The sequence below is a fragment of the Nannobrachium achirus genome (genome assembly GCF_963921795.1).
Source record: "Nannobrachium achirus genome assembly, chromosome: 2".
Taxonomy (NCBI): Eukaryota; Metazoa; Chordata; class Actinopteri; order Myctophiformes; family Myctophidae; genus Nannobrachium; species Nannobrachium achirus.
Window position 1 is genome coordinate 64,186,802 of NC_137811.1, and position 20,175 is coordinate 64,206,976.

The 20,175-nt window shown below is 43.0% G+C and overlaps 1 protein-coding gene across 1 annotated transcript in view; it reads right to left on the reverse strand.

Annotated features, from left to right (window-relative positions):
- Positions 1-1,756: 1,756 nt before the first annotated feature.
- Positions 1,757-20,175, reverse strand: part of osbpl3b (oxysterol binding protein-like 3b) — a gene marked incomplete at both ends in the record, with an annotated part of 82,834 nt that continues 64,415 nt past the window's right edge. The window contains 8 exons of the mRNA XM_080746854.1: positions 1,757-1,853; positions 2,448-2,570; positions 3,593-3,719; positions 4,907-5,051; positions 14,565-14,709; positions 16,595-16,673; positions 19,844-19,907; positions 20,001-20,138. Coding sequence (XP_080602980.1) covers positions 1,757-1,853; positions 2,448-2,570; positions 3,593-3,719; positions 4,907-5,051; positions 14,565-14,709; positions 16,595-16,673; positions 19,844-19,907; positions 20,001-20,138 — 918 coding nt within the window. The remainder of the gene's footprint in view (positions 1,854-2,447; positions 2,571-3,592; positions 3,720-4,906; positions 5,052-14,564; positions 14,710-16,594; positions 16,674-19,843; positions 19,908-20,000; positions 20,139-20,175) is intronic.

Consider the following 20,175-nt stretch of genomic DNA (forward strand, 5'->3'; position numbering starts at 1 on the left):
TAGTGACTCCACACAAGTCAACAGTAAAGATTTTATTGGAGCTCATGTAACATGTCCCGGTAAAACATGTTTAAGAAATATGACTGAATTTGAAAAAATGATTTTCGTTCCTTTGTTTTATCTTCCATGATATCCATCAACATTTTTCCTGTTACCATTGGTAACAATGGTTTATTACTCTGGTCAAACAGTAACATTCTCAGCTGCTGTGATAAAACAAGCAAATGTTCTGAGACTATTACTTCTTTTCCCTTTTCTCTTTTACAAATTACACATTTTTTTAAAACATTTAAAATGTGTAATTTCAACCAGTAAGGCATCAGACAAGGTGCAGAATAAATATATATATATGACACATACTGTACACACCTAATCAATGGTTTAACAAGGCTATTTCATCTCCGAGGTAGAGAATGTCTGTGGATAAGACGACAGTGATGTACAGTGAACAGCAGGTGTCACTGTAGAGCAGCAACAAACACACACAAAAGGGCTCTTCTTCCAAGAGCTTCTCTGTCCTTTTGTACCAACTCGGTTTCCTGTGCTTGTTCTCATCGGTACGTAAAAGTTAACACAACAGGCGGAAAAACTGCACAAACTTTGCATAAAAATGTGATCAACATTCAGATTACAAGCTTGCATAAATACATCACGCAACTTTGATAAGCATCGACTTTTAAGGCAATAATTGGGTGAATTGCAGTAAAGAAGACAACCAGCAAGCTTGTACAGAAATGCTTAACATTATACTCTGTTGTACGAGGGCACCACGTGGGCCAAAAATACCACGCCAAGCGATGAGAGCTTGCAGATCGGCTATTTTCGGTACACGGCACTGCCGTACGCTGAGGCATAACTCGGGGCTTAAGCGTGGAACAGCAGATGACAACACTATGGAAAAGAGTCTTCCCCAGAGCCAGCCTGGGTCACAGTCTCTTAGTAGGAGGTCAACATGTCTGTGAGCTGCCATCCACACCTCACCACAGTGCAGGACGGTGCACGTGGATCACCACAGTGTGCACGTGGATACAGGGGCGTCACAAGGGGGGGGGGGAGTGGGACTGAGTTACTAGGGCCCAAGGTGGAGGGGCCTTAATTATTTTATACTTTAGCTATTGAGAAATAGCAGATATACAAGCTCACAGCGCGGCACATTGCGAGCTTGTAGATCTGCTGTTTTTGAAAAGTCGTGAAAATGTGTGCAAATCTTTGAATATATGTATTTTTTAAGCGAATATTTGTAACTAAAATTTTGCTTGTGGGGGGTCCCTGGAACTAAATATTTTGAGATGGGGGTCCGTGGCCAAATAAATATCATTTTGTTTATTGTAGCAACATTTCTGTTTTTATGTACCATGAATGTATGTTGTCTTTTTAACCACTGCACAAACAAAGTTCCGAAAGGAAAATAAAGTTCTTTGAATTGATTGGGGGTCCTTCACATGAAAAGGTTTGAGCACCACGGACATAGAAACATAGGTTTTTCAAAAAACCTTAGAAGGATTTGAAATATTCAAAGACTTGCACAAATTTTCAAGATTTTTCAAAAACAGCAGATCTACCAGCTCACAGCGCGGCACTCGGTGCCGCGCTGTGAGCTTGTATATCTGCTATTTTTCAATAGTTAAAGCACAAAATAATGCGTTCCCAGTCTAAATGGGTTAAACCCCCTCCCCCTATGAAGAAGATTCATGGGGGCCCCGCAGTGAATCCTTGTACCCAGGGCCCAGAATTTGGTGCGACACCCCTGCGTGGATCACCACAGTGCAGGACAGTCCACGTGGGCAAAGCCAGGCTCCTTCCGCAGCTCCCAGTAAGTGTTGTTGGTAACCCACGTATCATCTCTCGCCTTCCTGTAAAGCCAACAAGAACGATACAAAACCTGAGTTAGATATTTCAAAAAGTATTTTAAAAAATGTGTTAACATACAGTACTGGCATTCCGGACGCTCACACACAAAGGTCTGGGATCCCCAAGGGGGTTCCAGTGGGTCCCCAGCAAAATGAGTTAGCATTAATGAATCTATTTAAGCACTTTTTAAACCTATATACTGTATATATCGGCTATTTGAAAATAGCCAATCTTCCAACCTCACAACCAAAGCGAGCGAGCTCAAACAAGCAAGACTAAAAATATTTTTTCAGCATCCAAATGCAGTCAGCAGCCAAACGCATAATAATTTTGGGGGTCCTTGACATGAACATTTTTTGGAGAACCACTATTCTGGATTCTTACGCAGACAGACAGACAGACAGACAGACTGATAGACAGACTTTATTCGAATGGAGTTGTCATGGCAGCAGCGCAGTGAGGATGAAATAAAGACACAGCCACACAGGTATGGTACTTGCTCAGACTAATTCCTCACTGCGTCTCCACCACTAGGGGGTGGAGTTGAGTCAGGTTGGAACCCAGGCTAATACAGCAGAGCCTGATGAAGTGTATACCTGAAGAATCTGGCCTCGTGTGATTGGTTGTTCTCCTCCTGGACTCTCCTCCTGTCCCTCTGCAGCTGTTCAATCCTCTGTTTGTGTTGCTCAGCTCCCTCTACGTCTCCTTCCTCTAGCAGTCTGACACACACACACACACACACACACACACACACACACACACACACACACACACACACACACACACACACACACACACACACACACACACACACACGCATGCACACGCATGCACATACATACAGGAATAACGTTGAGAAAATAAATCTAATTAGATAGGCCAAATTCAGACGAAATTAGTTCGGGGTGTTATACTAGTGGTGTCTTGTACTGTATCATAATCCCTACTGCTCTCATAATCTCAGTATACTGGATAAACACGTGAAATGGGAACATTTGAAAACTGAAGTTGCTATTTTTTGTGGGATTCTCTCTTCCGATTGGATAAAATTAGTATCCCGACCTGAGAAGCATTTTCTATTTACTAAAGAGACTGGAGATATGGAGAGAGCTCCTCTTACGAAACACTGTAGTTTAGTCTATAGCAAAGAATACTATCAAGAATATAGAGCTTTAACCTTTTAACAAACAAAAAACAACAACACTTTCTTTAATTAAAAGTTTTCAGCAAAAACAGCTTGAAGCTTATGAGGCGCAGCTTGCGTAGCTAGTGCTTCCCTGATCAGGTCATCAGACACATGATCTCTTCACCTGATCAGGGCGGGTATTTAAATCCCTCTGCCTACCTCTTCATTCTGTCTTTTCTCCTGGCTGTGCAGCTGCCCTGCTGCTGCTCTGCTTGCTCTCTACTGCTGCTGATGTTTTGCAATCCCACCACCTCCCCAGCATCCACCTGTAGGTTCTGTTTCTAGATCCCCCTTTGGGGTCTTAATTCATTCCCTGTAATTCTATTTGGTAAATAATTCTATTTGCTATATAATGTATCTACAATGTTTATACTTACAGGGAATGAATAGAGACAGAGTCCTGACGCCAAACTATGCTTCATATCATGCTCATGCTATGCTTCATATATCATGCTCTGTAATTGCTCAGTGAATGCTCAATAACATATATTCCAAATTAATCCAAGAGTTGTCTGCCTGAAATAGTAGAAATGAAGTTGTGTGGCGGCGTGTCACCTTTGGTCTGGTCGTAGCCTGGTGTCGGTGGGTGGTAGCAGCGGCTTCAGCGACGCGTCCAGCTCATTCAACTCCATGGCAAACTGGGTGAAGCCGTAGTAGCGTTCGTGGTCGGCTGGCATGGCGTCTGCAATGCACACCACGACTAGTCAGTCACAAATACATTGTCGTTGTCGTGTGGAAACCTTGTATGTCCAAAACTGTTCGTTTTGTGTTTATCGTTTTAAAAAGATTAAAAGCAGTGAAAATAGCAGATCTACAAGCACACAACGCCTCGCACCGCGAGGCGTTGTGTGCTTGTAGATCTGCTATTTTCAATAGTTTTGTGCAACAGTCTGGTATGATGAAGGAGAACTTTACTTTACGAAAAAAAAAACATACAAAATGTGAAACTTAGAGATAGGAGGTTTCAGCCCGACAGTGGCGATACTTATGTTTACACTCAGTATTACTGTAAACTACCATGAAGAAGTTTGCTGTGCAGAAGGGGGTCACCTATTATGTAACTGTTTGAATAAAAACCCATTAAAGCTGCGATCCGGGACTTCCATATGGTAGAGTGTGTGTTAATACAAACATAACTAGCACATCTACAGTGGTTGGAGGAGGTCTGCTCTCTTCCATTGGGAAATGTAGACTTTCATGTTTCATGTGCAGCATTTCTTATCGCGTGAAGATAAAGTTGACCAAAGATAATTTCCTACACAAAATAATGTTTTGTTTTTTTAACCACTTGAGGGGGGAACATTCGCCCCAAAAAGCAGTCCAAGTACAAGTCTGTTTCTCTAAGTGGTTAACACAGGGGTGTCCAAAGTGCGGCCCGGGGGCCAATTGCAGCCCGAGAACGAATTTTATACGGCCCGTGGCTTCTTTCCTAAATTATATTATAAACGGCCCGTCAGTACAGTATAGTTTGACGGTGAAAACTATTATCATTTGTCAGGATTCCTTGTTCCTTGTTGTCTCATTCTGAAGGGGTCAAAGAAAGGCATTTTTTTTTTTAACTTGCACATCTGATTGCATTTCGTAATGTGAAATAATTAAGTTATTTGTGTTTTGTTCAGAGCACATCGCTGACAAAACACCATTGATATGAAATATTGATGATATTAAATACAATTTAAATGCGATGCATTATGTGCAGTATGTGACTTTGTTATGGTCCCAAAGTACATTCTGTCAGGAGAAGTCCCTTGGGTGTTTTAATATTTTTCTAAAGTTAAAAGTTTGGACACCCCTGGGTTAACAGTGTCGGGATTGCAGCTTTAAAATGCAAAAAAGAGAGAGAAAGAGATTCCAGTGAAAGCAGCCTACTTGCTCTCCAGATGCAGGTGGCCGAGGGGGGGTCTCCGCAGTAAACCCCCTCATGCCACTTCCCAAACAGCCTGTGGATCACCTTGCCTTTGTGGTCCGTGACGGAGCCCTCCACCTCGTTCATACTGGAGTTCCAGTACTTGGCCTATGTAGTGTGCACACAAAAACACAGTTGTCCGTCTTTAACTCATCTCAATATGATTCAGTTTGTTGTTGTTTCTATCCACGTTGGATACAAGTGTATCAAAAGTACTTATGCGGTGAAATGGATATAACAGCATCATAGGCAGCTTATCACAGCATAGTTTTCAAACTTTTCTGAAAGAACAGGTATAGGCCTATACCTGTAATAATAGTGTAGCGTCCCTTTAGCGAGAGAGGGCAAGATCATTTAGCGACCTCCAACCGGGTTGCGACCTGGTCGGTAGTTTTCAGCCCGGTTGGTAGCTATACCATCAACATGTGGAACGCCCTTCCACAAGCCCTAAAGGAGAGCAAATCCCTAGCCTCCTTCAAAATTGGTATGAAAAGTCACCTTCAGACAGCAGCTACCCGTGACTTGTAAATAGACTAAGCCCCCATGCTCCCCCCCCCCCTTTTTCTTTGTATTCTGCCTTTTGTATTTGATGTTATGCTTTTGAAACTGATATTATCCTAGATAAAGTACTATGTTCTATCCGTCTGTCTTTCAATGTTATATGAGATACTTAAAGTGTGGTTCCTGTGGAAATAAGCCTCGGCTTTCTAGGATCTCCTTTTAGTTGACCTTGTACCAGTGATTTGTACTGTCATGAAACTGTACTTTTTTCTATTGCAAACTTCTAATAAATTCTTCAATCAATCAATCAAAAGCGACCCGGTCGGTAGATTTAGCGACCCGGTCGGTGAAAACTACCGACCAGGTTGCGACCAGTTTGGAGGTCGCTAAATGATCACGCTCCTACTGCCTTTATCTGGCCATAAATTCCTATACACCGAGGGAGCTAGCTCAACCTTTTCAGGCCGCGACCCACAAAATAATCATATTTTAACTGGGGACTCCCCCACCCTGACGAGCACTAAGAGTTGAGGCATTACATTTTGTATAACACGGTTCTATTGTGAAAATAGCCGATCTACATGCTCACAACGCCTCGCAACAGTGCACCTGCTATTGTCACAATTTCAGCCTCTAATATTTGACAATTTGGCCAATGTTTAATTTGTCATTTTAGAGGTATTAAAAAGTCCTTAAATTGGCACTTTGGAAATACCCTCTATAAACTTTATGTTGGTTTGTTTACTGTTGAGTGAGAAAACAACATTGCACATTGAGCTAATCATCTGGGGACCCCCCAAAATAATTTGGGGACCCCCCTGGGGGTCTCGACCCACAGGTTGAGAACCGCTGTCCTAGCTAGCTCTTTTTGGTGCAGAGGGTTGTTGAAAAGAGCTTTAGCTCACAGGTTTGAAATTATTTTTAATTATTGAAATAAAATGTTAAATTACAATAGTAATTACCTAAAACAATTGTAGGGTAAATAGAATGTGCCTCCTGTATTGGGAGACGAGTGCACACAAAGTGCTGATGTAATAAATGCAAAAACATTTTGGATCTCTTAGTATGGTTTAGTTGTTGCAACGTGTGGTCTGTGGTTGTCACACGTGTGTTGTGTTGTGTTGTGTTGAGTTGCGTATATCAGCATATAAATGGAAAGTCAAGTAAGTCTGTATAGATGAGAACCTAACTATTTCTTGGGGAAAGACATCCAACAGTCAAGTTTTTTTTTCTTTTTGCTCAAGACCCAAAAGAGAGTTTGTAGATCGCCTATTTTCTCTAGGCCTACTTCTTAAACATTTCTTTTTCTCATTTATAGAATTTCTTTAATTTTCCAAAAAATGAAGGGACCCATAAAAACGGGTCTGGGACCCACAAATGGGTGTGTTTTAGAAACAGTGTCATAAGGAGTGTGAAGGACATGTTCTGACAGGAAGCCAATGATAGAGATGCACCAAGAGAGGCAAGGTGAACGTCCGCTGTCAACCAGCAGGTGGCACTGGTGGGTAATCCTTCTACTGAAGGAGTCTGCTGCCTGCCTCTTGTACTGTATGTATTGAGTGCCTGAGTAACTGAGTTGTGCATGTGTGTCTCAGTGTGTATTTTTGTGAGGGCCAAATGTCCCCACAAGTATAGTAGAATTTGGTAAACAAACGTCCTGCTCCTCACAATTCTTTTTTTATATATATATTTTTTTATAGTTTTTTTTTTTACACACAACACAATACATATAATCACACACATTCACTCACATTCCACACACACATACACATACCACCTGCACATGTCTATCAAATGACATTGTTCACATCATCCTTCTCATTTCTTTTCCTTTCCTCCTACTGTTCTCTCTTTCTCTTTAGCCACACATCATTATTTCCTTTAGGTTCTGGTTTCCATGGAGGCGTTCATATACATATCCCATAGCCGGTCAAAGTCACTCTGTCTACCTCTAACCACATAGCTTAGCCTCTCCAGCCCGATAGAATTCATGAGCTCCCTATGCCACATCCTCAATGTTTGGGCTTCAACACTTTTCCAGCATAATGCTCTTCTAGCTTGGAGAAGTCCAAAGTCAAAGATTTTAGTTTGCTTTGCTGAATGTATAAAGTTCCTTGGGTGGATTCCAAGCATACAGAGCTTAGCACTTAGTGGAACGGTAATTTTAAAGATTCCTGACATACACTTTATGACTTCATTCCAAAATATTTCCTCACATAATTAGTGGTTTTAAAATATGTTGGGAAGTTAGGCTTACAATTAGGAAAATACTAGGTTGGGTGGAGTTGGTTTTAGCTATTTAGACACCAGGTCATCATTTACATACTGTACATACACTTGCCATGTATATCATTGATGATTTGAGCTGTTTGTATCCTTTGTTCTTTTTACTTCTCCTGCACAACCCAACCTCTATCCTATCGTATAGGCCAGGGGTCTTCAACAGGGGGTCCGGGACCCCTAGGGGGTCCTCGAAGTTACTCCAGGGGGGCCACCAAATCTTTGTGTGATTGCAACCTTTTTTCTTTATTTTATTTCTTTTACATTAACCTTAGCATCCCTATTTGGAGGAGAACTTTAGCCCAAAATAGTCGATCTACAAGGTCACAACGCCTCGCAGCTTGTAGATCAGCTATTTTCGTAATGTAAAGAGTGAGTTTATGTAAAGGTCAAGTTTACTAAGTATTGAGGGTTTAAGTGGTTAAATGTCTGAAAATTCACAATAACATGAATACAACATGATAGTGCTGTCAAACAAGTATATGAAACTGGTGTTTAAGTACAGCAAAACAATATATATTGGGGGTCCCTGCTTCCTCTCTCTGTCAGCTTAGGGGTCCTTGGCTGAAAAATACCACTGGTATAGGCGCATACTGTAGGACTATGTGTGTTTCTCAATCTTTTTTTTTTTGGCTCAAGTACCCCTTTGGCCCTTTCCCTGATCTTTGAATCCATGCACCCCTTTTACCCGACAACAACATTTTCCTTATACAACTGTAATTAAAACCATAACTAGTGCTATATGATACTATGTTAACCCCCCTTTTCAAGAATATAACATCACAAAAAAATAATAAAGGGAGTGAGAGTTTCAAAGGGTGCCTCCTGAACAGATTTATTTTCAACACCGTGGCCATAACATTTCAGTCCAGTTTTCATGTCAAACTTACTTAGACCTTTCATGGCAGTCGGACGCTGCATGCATGATTTGAGTCATTGTGTTCCAAAAATGTGTTTTGCTAAAGTGTACCTGCTGGTGGCGCTATAACAGGCCAATGTGAAAAGGGTAGCATTTGTTCCTTGACGTAGTGGGAATATATGTGGCAAATGTCATGGTAATCGCAAGCTGCGTTGATGATTTGAGGCATTCGTTCAAAAACTGAGCAATCCGGCAAACTTTGGAAGCCAATATTAGCCAACGACTGACTATAGTGTACTATAGTATACTGTGTACCAATTTTCATGATTGTTGGAGAAAATTTTATGGAGTAATAGGAAAGAATGTGTTTTACATAGTCCTCCTGGTGGCGCTATAAAAGGCAAATGTGAAAAATGCAGGGCAAAGATTTATCCTTAGCCTCTAGGGAGTGCGCATACAAAGTTTTCCACTTATCGGTGGAGTTAAAGGTAAAAACACAAATTGCCCTGTTATAGCGCCACCATGAGGCTGATTTGAGAAATTTGAAGTGGCATTTCTTCCTCGACCTATAGTGGGAACGTGCGCGCCCAATTTCACCGAGATTGCACGCTGTGTTCATGATTTGAGGCATTTTGTTCAAAACAGAGCAATCTTGCAAACTTTGGAAGCCAATTGTAGCCAATCAGGATGGAATATGGAAAATCAGACAGATCCATGTTGATCACATGACTGTAGAGATACTGTCTACCGATTTGTAGGATTTGTGGACAAAATCTCTAAGAGTAGTGTACAGAAATGTGTTTTGCAAACATCGGCCTCATGGTGGCGCTAGAACAGGGCCATTTGAAAAATGTGGGGCAGAGGTTCTGAATTGCCATCCAGGGAGTGTGTGTGCTCATTTTGACAGCGACCGGGCCAACGGTGCCGGAGATTAGCTGGTAACAAACTGGAGGGACGCACGCACGCACGCATGCACGCACGGACGGACGGACGGACGGACGGACGGACGGACGGACGGACGGACGGACGGACGGACGGACGGACAGGGGCGAAAACATACTCCCCCCATGCCTTCGGCTGGTGGAGACAACAACATTCAAACACGTCCCAGTTGCCTGGTACCATATAATTTGGGTTAGCATCTATCAGGCTCACAACAAGTTTCTCCACGTGTCATCATTAAACATAACAGTAAATGTTTTTTCTCCTTCTAATTCAACAGTAGTTCATTATTTAACTATGAATAACATTATCATGATTTATACTTCTATTTATCTATCTACAGTATCTATCGCGTACGCCCTGCAGTACCTCTGTGTACCCCATTTGAGAAACACTGCTGTAGGATAGAGGTGTTGCGCTGCTGCTACACGTTTGAGTGATTTTTTGGCTTTACTTTGAGGGTTAAAAATGGCAAGAAATGATAAAAATGGCAATCATAAAATGAGCGTCTTAAGACAGACGTCTTCAACAGGGGGTCCGGGACCCCTAGGGGGTCCTCAGAGTTACTACAGGGGGTCCTCCAAATCTTCCAATCCTTTTTATATTAACAACTAGAATCTAGTGTCCATATTCTGACAACTGTAGCCAAAAATGGCAGATCTATACACGCTCGTAGATCGTCTATTTTCGGCAAAGAGGTTGGGTGTAGAGGGGAAAAAGAGCACACTAAGTACAGAGTAAAAGGTCAAGTTTATTAGGTAACGACGGCTCAAGTGGTTAAATATCTGAAAACACAATTTGACATGAATCCAAAATACACTGATGATTGTGCTGTCAAATGATGAAACTATATGGAATCTATGGAAATGTTGTGGGGGTCCCTGCTTCATCTCTCTCTCAACTAAGGGGTCCTTGGCCTGAAAATGTTGAAGACCCCTGTCTTAAGATGTTGATGTCCTCACAAGTAGATTAATACAAATGTGTGTGTGTGTGTGTGTGTGTGTGTGTGTGTGTGTGTGTGTGTGTGTGTGTGTGTGTGTGTGTGTGTGTGTGTGTGTGTGTGTGTGTGTGTGTGTGTGTGTGTGTGTGTGTGTCGTGTGTGTGTGTGTGTGTGTGTGTGTGTGTGTGTGTGTGTGTGTGTGTGTGTGTGGGAGGCGGATGCTTAACAATCTCTGACGTGCCTTGACCTGCAACCCTGCAGCCCTGCACACAGTGCACAGCCTCTGAAGGCCTTTTCATTGCTCACACGCTACGGCTAATGAAGCCACTCCTCCAGAGGACAGCTAGCACCATCATTAGGCCCTCAGACATCACAGACGGAGCAGAACAGATGGAGGCTGCCGTTCTCTCCAGGCAGGGAGGACAACAACTCTGTCTGCATGTCTGTGTGTTCAATATATTCCACTGAGACCGCATAGCAGGCTAACGAGGACAACGTAATGCTTTTATTGAAACCCACACTGATCCGTCGGGTGGAAAACTCATACGTATGTCCAAAGCTGTTAGTTTTCAGGGTTTGAATAAAGAAAATTGCTAGTAGCAGCAGCCTGTGCCCGTTGCGTGAACCCCCACCAAAATGTAAATCCTGGCTACACTACAGGCTTGTGGATCTGCACAGTGTCTGTCACACAAAAGCAAAAAAATTATAATAATAAAAATAAGTTTTAGCTTTTGTGTGACACTAGTATGATCAAGTAGGGCAGGGTTCCCCAGGGCTACTGTCTGGCCCACACCAACCCTGTCTGGCCCACACCAACCCCAGTAATAATGGTGGTATAAGAGCAGCAACAACACTGGTATATCGTCGTTGTCGGGTGGAAATCTCGCACCGCGAGGCGTTGTGTGCTTGTAGATCGGCTGTTTTCACTACTTTAAATCATTTTAGAATACTAGCCCTTACCCGTTCAAAGATATGAGCTCCGAAATGATGTGCAGTGTGTGGGTTATGGGGTGTGCACTGTGCACACAGTATATGAGGGATGGAAAGTAACTTTAACTGGTGCTTGCATGCTAATATGTAGGAGCATCAATGTAAGAAATACCCGTTCCATTTAACGGCTACAGAGATACTGTGTACCGATCTGCATGATTTTTGGACAACATCTGTAACAGGGCCAGAACCCCCCCCCCCCCGCCCGCCCGCCCGCCTGCACACACACACACACTCCCCCCCCCCCCCCCCCCCCCCGTGTGTGTGTGTGTGTGTGTGTGTGTGTGTGTGTGTGTGTGTGTGGGGGTTTGTGTGTGATTGTGCATGGCCTGAACAACAGCGCCCCTCCCTTAACATGTGTGGTCACAAAAGGTACTGTAGGCTAAATAGATATAGATACACCATAAAAATGCTAATATACAGCATACGATTTGTGAAAGTGACAAACGGGCTTCACAGTTATGTCAGGTGTGTTCATATGCTTATGGTGATGCGATTTCAGATCAATTGCTCCAGCCACTGAGGAGAAACGCTGTGACAGACAGACACTCACTCACTCACTCACTCACTCACTCACTCAGACATTCGCAAAATTATAGTATAGATGGAGATAAGAGGTTTCTGCCCGAAAGTGACGATACTGTATATGTCTGTGCTGTGTCACGACTCGACTTACTGCTAGGTTTATTTGGACGGATGGTAAATGGCTATGGTTCGCTAGTGGACACGCTGGCCTTTGGTGCACTGCAGAAAGCACGATATGTGCTCAAATGTCTGCTCTGTTATCTCTGCCAGGCCGAAGGCAACAGATGAGGCTTACCCTGTGTGTGTGTGTGTGTGTGTGTGTGTGTGTGTGTGTGTGTGTGTGTGTGTGTGTGTGTGGACAGGGAATTACTACTTTGTGGGGACCTCATGTCCCCACAAAGATAGTACAATCGGGGGGGAAAACCTTGTGGGGACACATTTTAGTGTCCCACAAGGTGTTTAGGGGTTAGGTTAAGGGTTAGGGTTAGGGTTAGGGTTAGGGTTAAAAATGAATGGAATGTCCCCACAAATATAGTAGACTATGTGTAATGTCCCCACAAAGTAGTAATTGCAAACCTGTGTGTGTGTGTGTGTGTGTGTGTGTGTGTGTGTGTGTGTGTGTGTGTGTGTGTGTGTGTGTGTGTGTGTGTGTGTGTGTGCGTGTGTGTGTGTGTGTGTGTGTGTGTGTGTGTGTGTGTGTGTGTGCTTGTGTGTGTTCGTCCAAAGATAATCTAAGCTTCACAAGCTCACGTACGCACAAGATTTGAATAAAGTCGGTTGAGATGAACTTCATTCAAATTAGATCTGTCCTTGTCAGTCCATCTGATGCTTGCAATCAGCATGAATTTGGCCGTATCGCACTAGATGGACTATAACGCCATTGGAAATGAATGGGATGCGTGCGTTCACACACGCATCACAGACTTGGTCTGAATGGTGCTTGAAACCATCTCTCTCTCTCTCCTCTCTCTCTCTCTCTCACACACACACACACAAACACACAAGCACAATCTCACTCTCGTCCAGTGACGCCGCTATACGCACATGCAGACCACGCACGTGGGTAGGGCACTAGGGCACCACGTTACCAAGGGGGGCATCAAAATGATCCAAGCCAATCACCAAGGGCTAATATAACCATAAATTATTATAACCGTATAACTTACAAGAAGCACCGTTAGAACAGGCAAAAAGACCCTGCTTAGAATAGTCAATTGATTATTTGCGTCATGTTCGTCTGTTGATGTAGTGTCATTATGTATTACTGTAAGTGGTACGAGCGTGAATGCCCCCGTGGGCTCTCCTTCCCGCTCTTGTGGTAATTGTGTACTGTATTCTATTCTTCCATACTGCGGAAATAATAGGAAGGCAACAGGCAGAAGGAACTTGGTAACGCGCGCACGGCATAATGCTGTAAGTCCCATGTGTTCATTCATTGTATGTGCGTTCGTCATGCGTGCGTGCGTATGAGTTATGAGCTTTATGCATGGTTGTGTCTGGACTACAGAGACCACATGGACTGAGGAGTCGTGAGGATTGTGTGTGTGTGTGTGTGTGTGTGTGTGTGTGTGTGTGTGTGTGTGTGTGTGTGTGTGTGTGTGTGTGTGTGTGTGTGTGAATGCGTTTGAGAGAGAAAGAGACACACACACACTGAATTAATATTAGACGTTAAAGGTGATACACCATGCATTTAAAAAGTATTTATGTCATATTGTTTATGTCCCAAAAACGTTTTTCAAAAGGTTTGAGGCTAAATTACCACTCCTGAATAGAGAGCCTCTCTTTTTTTGAATGGCTCTCAGAGCATTTCAGCTGCAGTACCACCTTTGGCCTGAAAATAAACATCCAATGCAATGGACAGGAGTGGGAACACAAGCTAGGAGCTCCATTCAGCGGCACGCAACTTCCAATCAAACCACAACAACGCGTTTACCTCAGCGTGGGACTTTTCTCCATGCTCAGAGTTATATCTCCGTGGCTGCAGCATTAGCGCGAGCAGCACACACACACAGTGCCACACACAATTCAATTCAATTCAATTCACAATACAATCAGAACAAAATATGTACAGGTGAAAACAGTTTTCATGCATCACAGCAGGGATATATACAATGTGTTTTAAGGTGGTTGGGTTCCATTTGATATCCTTCTCCTATCACAGCAGCTCACGAATCTTGCTGCTGTGTTTGCACATTGTTTTACTTCACCCACGGGTATGGGAGTTTTTCATCATTGGTCATATTCTGTTTGTGTACAGAGTTCCCGGGCCAGTTGGCTGAGGGGGCATCTCTCTAGGGTTTCTCTGTGTGTGAGTGCCTTGTTATGAAGTGCATCTGGGTCACTTTCTTTTAAGTGGTTATACAATTTGCTATACCAACAATATGTCCGACCTGAATCGACGTCCGACAATTAATTATGAAAATGTGTCCGCCCCGAGCCCGAGCTCGAACCCGTCGGGCTGTCAGGCCCCACAGGTTTTCGGTCGGGTATCCCGGCTCTAGTCCCCAGCAGAGAGAGAGAGAGAGAGAGAGAGAGAGAGAGAGAGAGAGAGAGAGAGAGAGAGAGATGCTCAAATGCTCCTCACCTTGACGAAGGTGATCTTGCACTGACAGATATCACTGCTGGAGTTCTTGATGCAGATCTCTCCGTAGTGCTCTATCCAGCGCTGGCCGCTCAGGATGTTGTGGATGCAGGACGTCACCTTGTTCCACTCGTAGTGATCTCCTGATCTGTAGGGACAACACAGCACCCGCTGGTCTCTTTGTGCTGGGATTACACTAGAATCAGGGTTTCCCAAAGTGGGTGCCGTGATGCCAGTCACCAGTAGGGATGGAGCCCTAAACAAGTGTAGCTCCACTAGCTCAATAACCCGATAACAGATCTATTGAGTACCCGGTAGAGTGGCGTCAGTTCAGAAAAAGCTATAAGGTATGGCAACATGACTGGTGTCTTGCACGCGCGCCGTGCAAGACACCAGTCATGTTGCCATACCGTAGCAAGACGCATTGATAGCCTACATTTATTTTAAGAAGTACATTCTATTCCCTGGATATGGCAGCCTGGAATCGTTGTTCAAGTGCAGCTAAACTTGGCATGTTAGTAAACGTGCCACAATACCTTGTTAAAGTGACCATTTTGTTAAATTTTGCATTTGTTGTTATTTTACTGTAATTTAACAAAATAATAACCAGCACAGATAGACAAAGAGACATTCATGTATTTATATTTAAAAGTAACTTTTATTTTCCCCCCTGGACCCAGGGTATGGCAGCTGCATACCCCTGCGGCCCTGCCATACCCAATTGACGCCCCTGACCCGGAATCAATAAGCTTTGGGCTTATCAAGATGGTTATCGAGCATAACGGCCCATGACGTCATGTTTAAACAATCAAGACAAGAGGCGATCAAGACATTATTACAGTACTATTCATAATATAAAGCCATTTAACACTTATTGCACACTAATGAATGATTGTTTTAATGATATTTAATGATAATATTTGTTACTTTTGTCAGTTGTCATCTTCATGGATGGTGGTCAGCCACAAACTGACAGTCACAACAACTGGCCAATAATAAAAGATACCAGTTCTGTTCAGAATTTGTCGTCTCACATCTTTCCACAAAATATTAGAAAACACTCAATAGTGGGCTTGATAAAAGCCTGGCTCAATAAGCAGGATCGATAAGGTGCTCATTATCAATAAAAATTAACAAGCTCCATCCCTAGTCACCAGGGGTGCCTCAGAATACTTTGATCATATTTGGACTTCATCAATACCACTTCACTTTAACCACCTAGAGTCCTAGGGCTCTATTATGATCCAGTTCTTATGCCTTATGCCTTAACTTCTTTGCCTTTTTTTATATAGACATATGTTTTTTTATATTTCAAATAGCTGATCTGCAAGCTCACAACGTGCAGATGTAGATCAGCATTTGAAGTATTTGTCGTCTGAACGGAAGGCATATCTGACATTTTATTTGTGCGTTTTCTCATGGAAACGGCGTTGTGAACAGCGCCTTAGTCGATAATGAAAATCAATCAATCAATCAGTTGATATACAAAAAAAGAATGTGTCCTACACTGTAGAGCAGGGTTCCCCGATTAGTTTTCCCCAAGGGCCGAACTATGTCTAGGGTACCAAGCCGAGGGCCACAACATTGCAGGGGGAGACAGTGGTGTTCCCGCTACTCCAGTGACAGTTCAGATATCGTCGTTGTCGGGTGAAAATCTTGTATGTCCAAAACCGTTCGTTTTGCATTTATCATTTTAAAAACTATTTAAACTAGTGAAAACAGCCGATCTACAAGCACCCAACGCCTCGCGGTGCGAGGCGTTGAGTGCTTGTAGATCTGCTGTTTTCACTACTTTTGTGCGACGGCCTCGTATGATGAAGCAGGGCTTTACTTTGTGAAAGAACGTACACATTTTGAGATAAGAGGTTTCCACCAAACAACAACAATATACTAGTGTTGTTGCTGCTCTTATACCACCATTATTACTGGGGTTGGTGGGGGCCAGACAGTAGCCCCCCGCGGGCCGCAAATGGCCCACGGGCCGCCTATTGGGGAACCCTGCTGTAGAGACTGAGGTGTAACGATGGACTCACCCGGGCAGCGTGACATGAGTGGTGCCCACAGGAACGATCTCCATGGACTTCCCCCAGAACTTGTTCTTCCACCTCATGTCTGCACAACAACCAGGACATCACAATGATCAGCATGCTTTACCACAGTGGTTCTCAACCTTTTCAGGCCGCGACCCCCAAAATAATCATATTTTAACTGGGGACCCCGCTACCCTGAGTACATTTTGTATAACACGGTTCTATGTGAAAATAGCAGATCTACATGCTCACAACGCCTCGTGTTGTAGATCGTCTATTTTCACAATTTCTGCCTTTGATCGTTTGACCAATGTTTAATTTGTCATTTTAGAAGTATTAAAAAGTCCTTAAATTGTCACTTTAGAAATGTGCAGATACCCTCTATACACTCAAACTTTACGTTGGTTTGTTTACTGTTGAGAGAGAAAACAATGTTGCACATTAAGTTAATCATCTGGGGACCCCCCTGGGGGTCCCGATCCACAGGTTGAGAACCACTGGTTTAACCACTGGTTTACCACACTGTGGGCCGCGAGGGTACTGCAAGTGTGCCCCCACACAATTGGCAAAACACTACGAATGTATACCAGAACTTAAAGTAATACACGTTAGTTCCACTGATCCAAGGTGGATCAATGGAACTAAACATGCAGATCATAATTTTGATAGATTTGTTGTGTATGTAAAAAAAAATATAATTATATAAAAAGAAAAGTGCTTCTCTATTAGTCGAAAATAATCAATAAAACAATCAATAGAATAATCACTATAAGAACATAATCGATAGTTGCAGCGCTGCTATTCTTGAGGGAAGCCGTTTTAAAAGACTGCTCCATTGACTTGTCTAGTCGTCAATTATTCAGCTGTCTGCACAGCCTGCAATTTAACATACAGGGAACTAACTGTGTCAGCCAGTGGTTGTCCTACCAACCTACGGTACACCAGTGTCAGAATATCTCAGAGCAAGAGTAGGGAGACCACCTTCAATCACTAACATAGAAAGACTACCATACAGAATAGATTGGGTAATCTTTCATCCAAATAGGTACCAGATTGTAGCTTTAAAATCCGCCCTGACAGACCAGTTTACAGTTTGAGCAAATAGCTTGTTGTATGAATGAATCAGATACTTAACAGTGAAGTGTTTTCATTTGGACGCATAAATTGGTGCAACTCTCTTTCTCAGGCCAGTAAATGGGTTCAGTCAGACACTCATCACAAGATGAAAGCAATTTATTGCAAAGATATTGCATTGTCTTTGTCGGTGTGGTATTACCGAATAAACAGAGCAAGTACGGCTGAGATCACAAACCCCACTGAAGCAAAGCCGACAGTTATTGCCATGACATATAACAATAGACATAAAACCCCCCCTCTTATGGCAGAACCTAAACCAACACAGACATTAAAAGAATATGATACGATACATACTGAACCCGCATTGAATGACATAATGCTGCCAACATGAAACCTAAGTGCTACAGGAGCAGGCGGAGGAGATGGAGGGAGTTTGAACGCTGATGAGCTGTCATTGTGGCAGCAGCAAGAGATGATGAACATGAGAATAGTGTCGTGAATGTCTGCTTAAATATACGCGGAGGAAGACCAATAGGTTGAAGCGTGTCCGTTGCTCTGTCTGGGTGAGGCATAACAAATGGACATTCATTGAGTGCTGGTTGTTTTCTTGTCCCCATAATATTTTTGCGATCAAGACTTATTTCATTTGGAGTGTAGCGGGCATTCTGCTTGAAGGCGTAGTTCACCCCCAAAATGGCTTTTTTCCCCCTATTGATTACTCACGCCATGCAGTGTTGATTTTGTCGACTGTGTTTTTTTCACTGATAAAAACTAAATAAAAAGTAAGCTGTGATGACTAAAACTAAGACTAAATATATTGACAATTTCGTCAACAAAATAAAAACTAGACTAAAACGTTAGGGAGGGACTAGTGGAGAAGAGTCATTTTATGTTTGGTTGCTCTCAGGTGTTGCATGCTGAAAATAGCCGATCTACAAGCTCACAAGGCGTCGCGCTGCGACGCGTTGTGAGCTTGTAGATCTGCTATTTTCAGCATGCAACCAAGTGTAAAATCATTCATTACGATGCCATCAAGGCCTACCAAAATACATTTCAGTTGACTAAATCAACTGTAGATTTAGTCGACTAAAATCTTATTGCGACCGTTAGGTCGCAGTTTAGTATCAAAACCTCCACCGGCCGTCCGGCCGTCGGTCGGTCACACGTCACACGTCACACCTTTGTTTGTGTACGGTGTGATGTCATACTGATGTCAGCAGTGTGATGTCATACTGATGTCAGCAGCTATGTCTCTATATATGTTATATGTTGTTCGTGTCCAAATATGGGGCTTGTGAGGTCAGACTTAGTGAGATTCGTCGGTTATCTCCATATATGGAGGGAGAACCAGCTTATGAGCCGATGAGTTGTGTCAGAGTCGAGATCCTGCTTGCATCTAATCTGTCGGTAGATAATGCCGGTCTTATATAAGGGTCATTTGTGTACGGTGTGATGTCATACTGATGTCAGCAGTGTGATGTCATACTGATGTCAGCAGCTATGTCTCTATATATGGAGTTATATGTTGTTCGTGTCCAAATATGGGGCTTGTGAGGTCAGACTTAGTGAGATTCGTCAGTTATATTTGTGGAGATAAGCGACCAACGGTCGCTTATCTCCCGATTAGGGAGTCTTACTGGTAATATTTAGTCGAATAAAATTAGACTAAAACTAAAACTTTTTAGGTGACTAAATTATGACTAAAACTAAATAGCATTTTATTCAAAAGACTATGACTAAAACTAAATCAAGATTTGGTGTCAAAAACAACACTGACGCCATGGAGACATGAATTCATGGATATTTTTTTGTTTTTGTCACATTCCTAAACCAATAAAGCCTGATTCCGGTAGGGGACCCAAAGACACTTTGGGTCCCCTACCGGAATCAATTGGGGTAAATTTATTATAATCAAATAATTGGCTTAGGAATGCGACAAAAACAAGAAATAACAATGAACTCAAGTCTCCATGGCGTGAGTAATCAATAGAAAAAAAGTCATTTTGGGGGTGAACTACTCCTTTAAATAGATCAGGTCTGCTTAAATAGAGCAAATAGATTGAACCATTTCGAACCGTGGCCGTTAGTGGGACCGGCTCGACTTTCATGCCCGCTTGAACTACCGTGGTGCTCCGTTCCAAAACTCCTTTACGGAGGATTTCCGAGTTTGCCTACCTTGCCATAACGTGAAGTTTTTAGATTCTGCATGGCATGCTGAGATAGGCGGATGATGGCTGACCTGCGGATGAAAGAGGAATTCAATTTGGGAGAAAGGGAATTAAATCAGTTCTGTGTGTGCGATGATAAGCGGTGACTGGCCCCGTATACACACCTGCTCTGCGATACAGCGGAACCCCTTATCCGGCCGATCACATTCATAGGTCTCTCCCAGGACGGGATTGAAGGGTTTGCCTCCCGCTCTGTAGTAGCTGGCTGCATACTCCGATACGGCGAACGTAGCTATGTATACCTGCACACAGAGAACACTTGGTTCAGCATGGACAAAC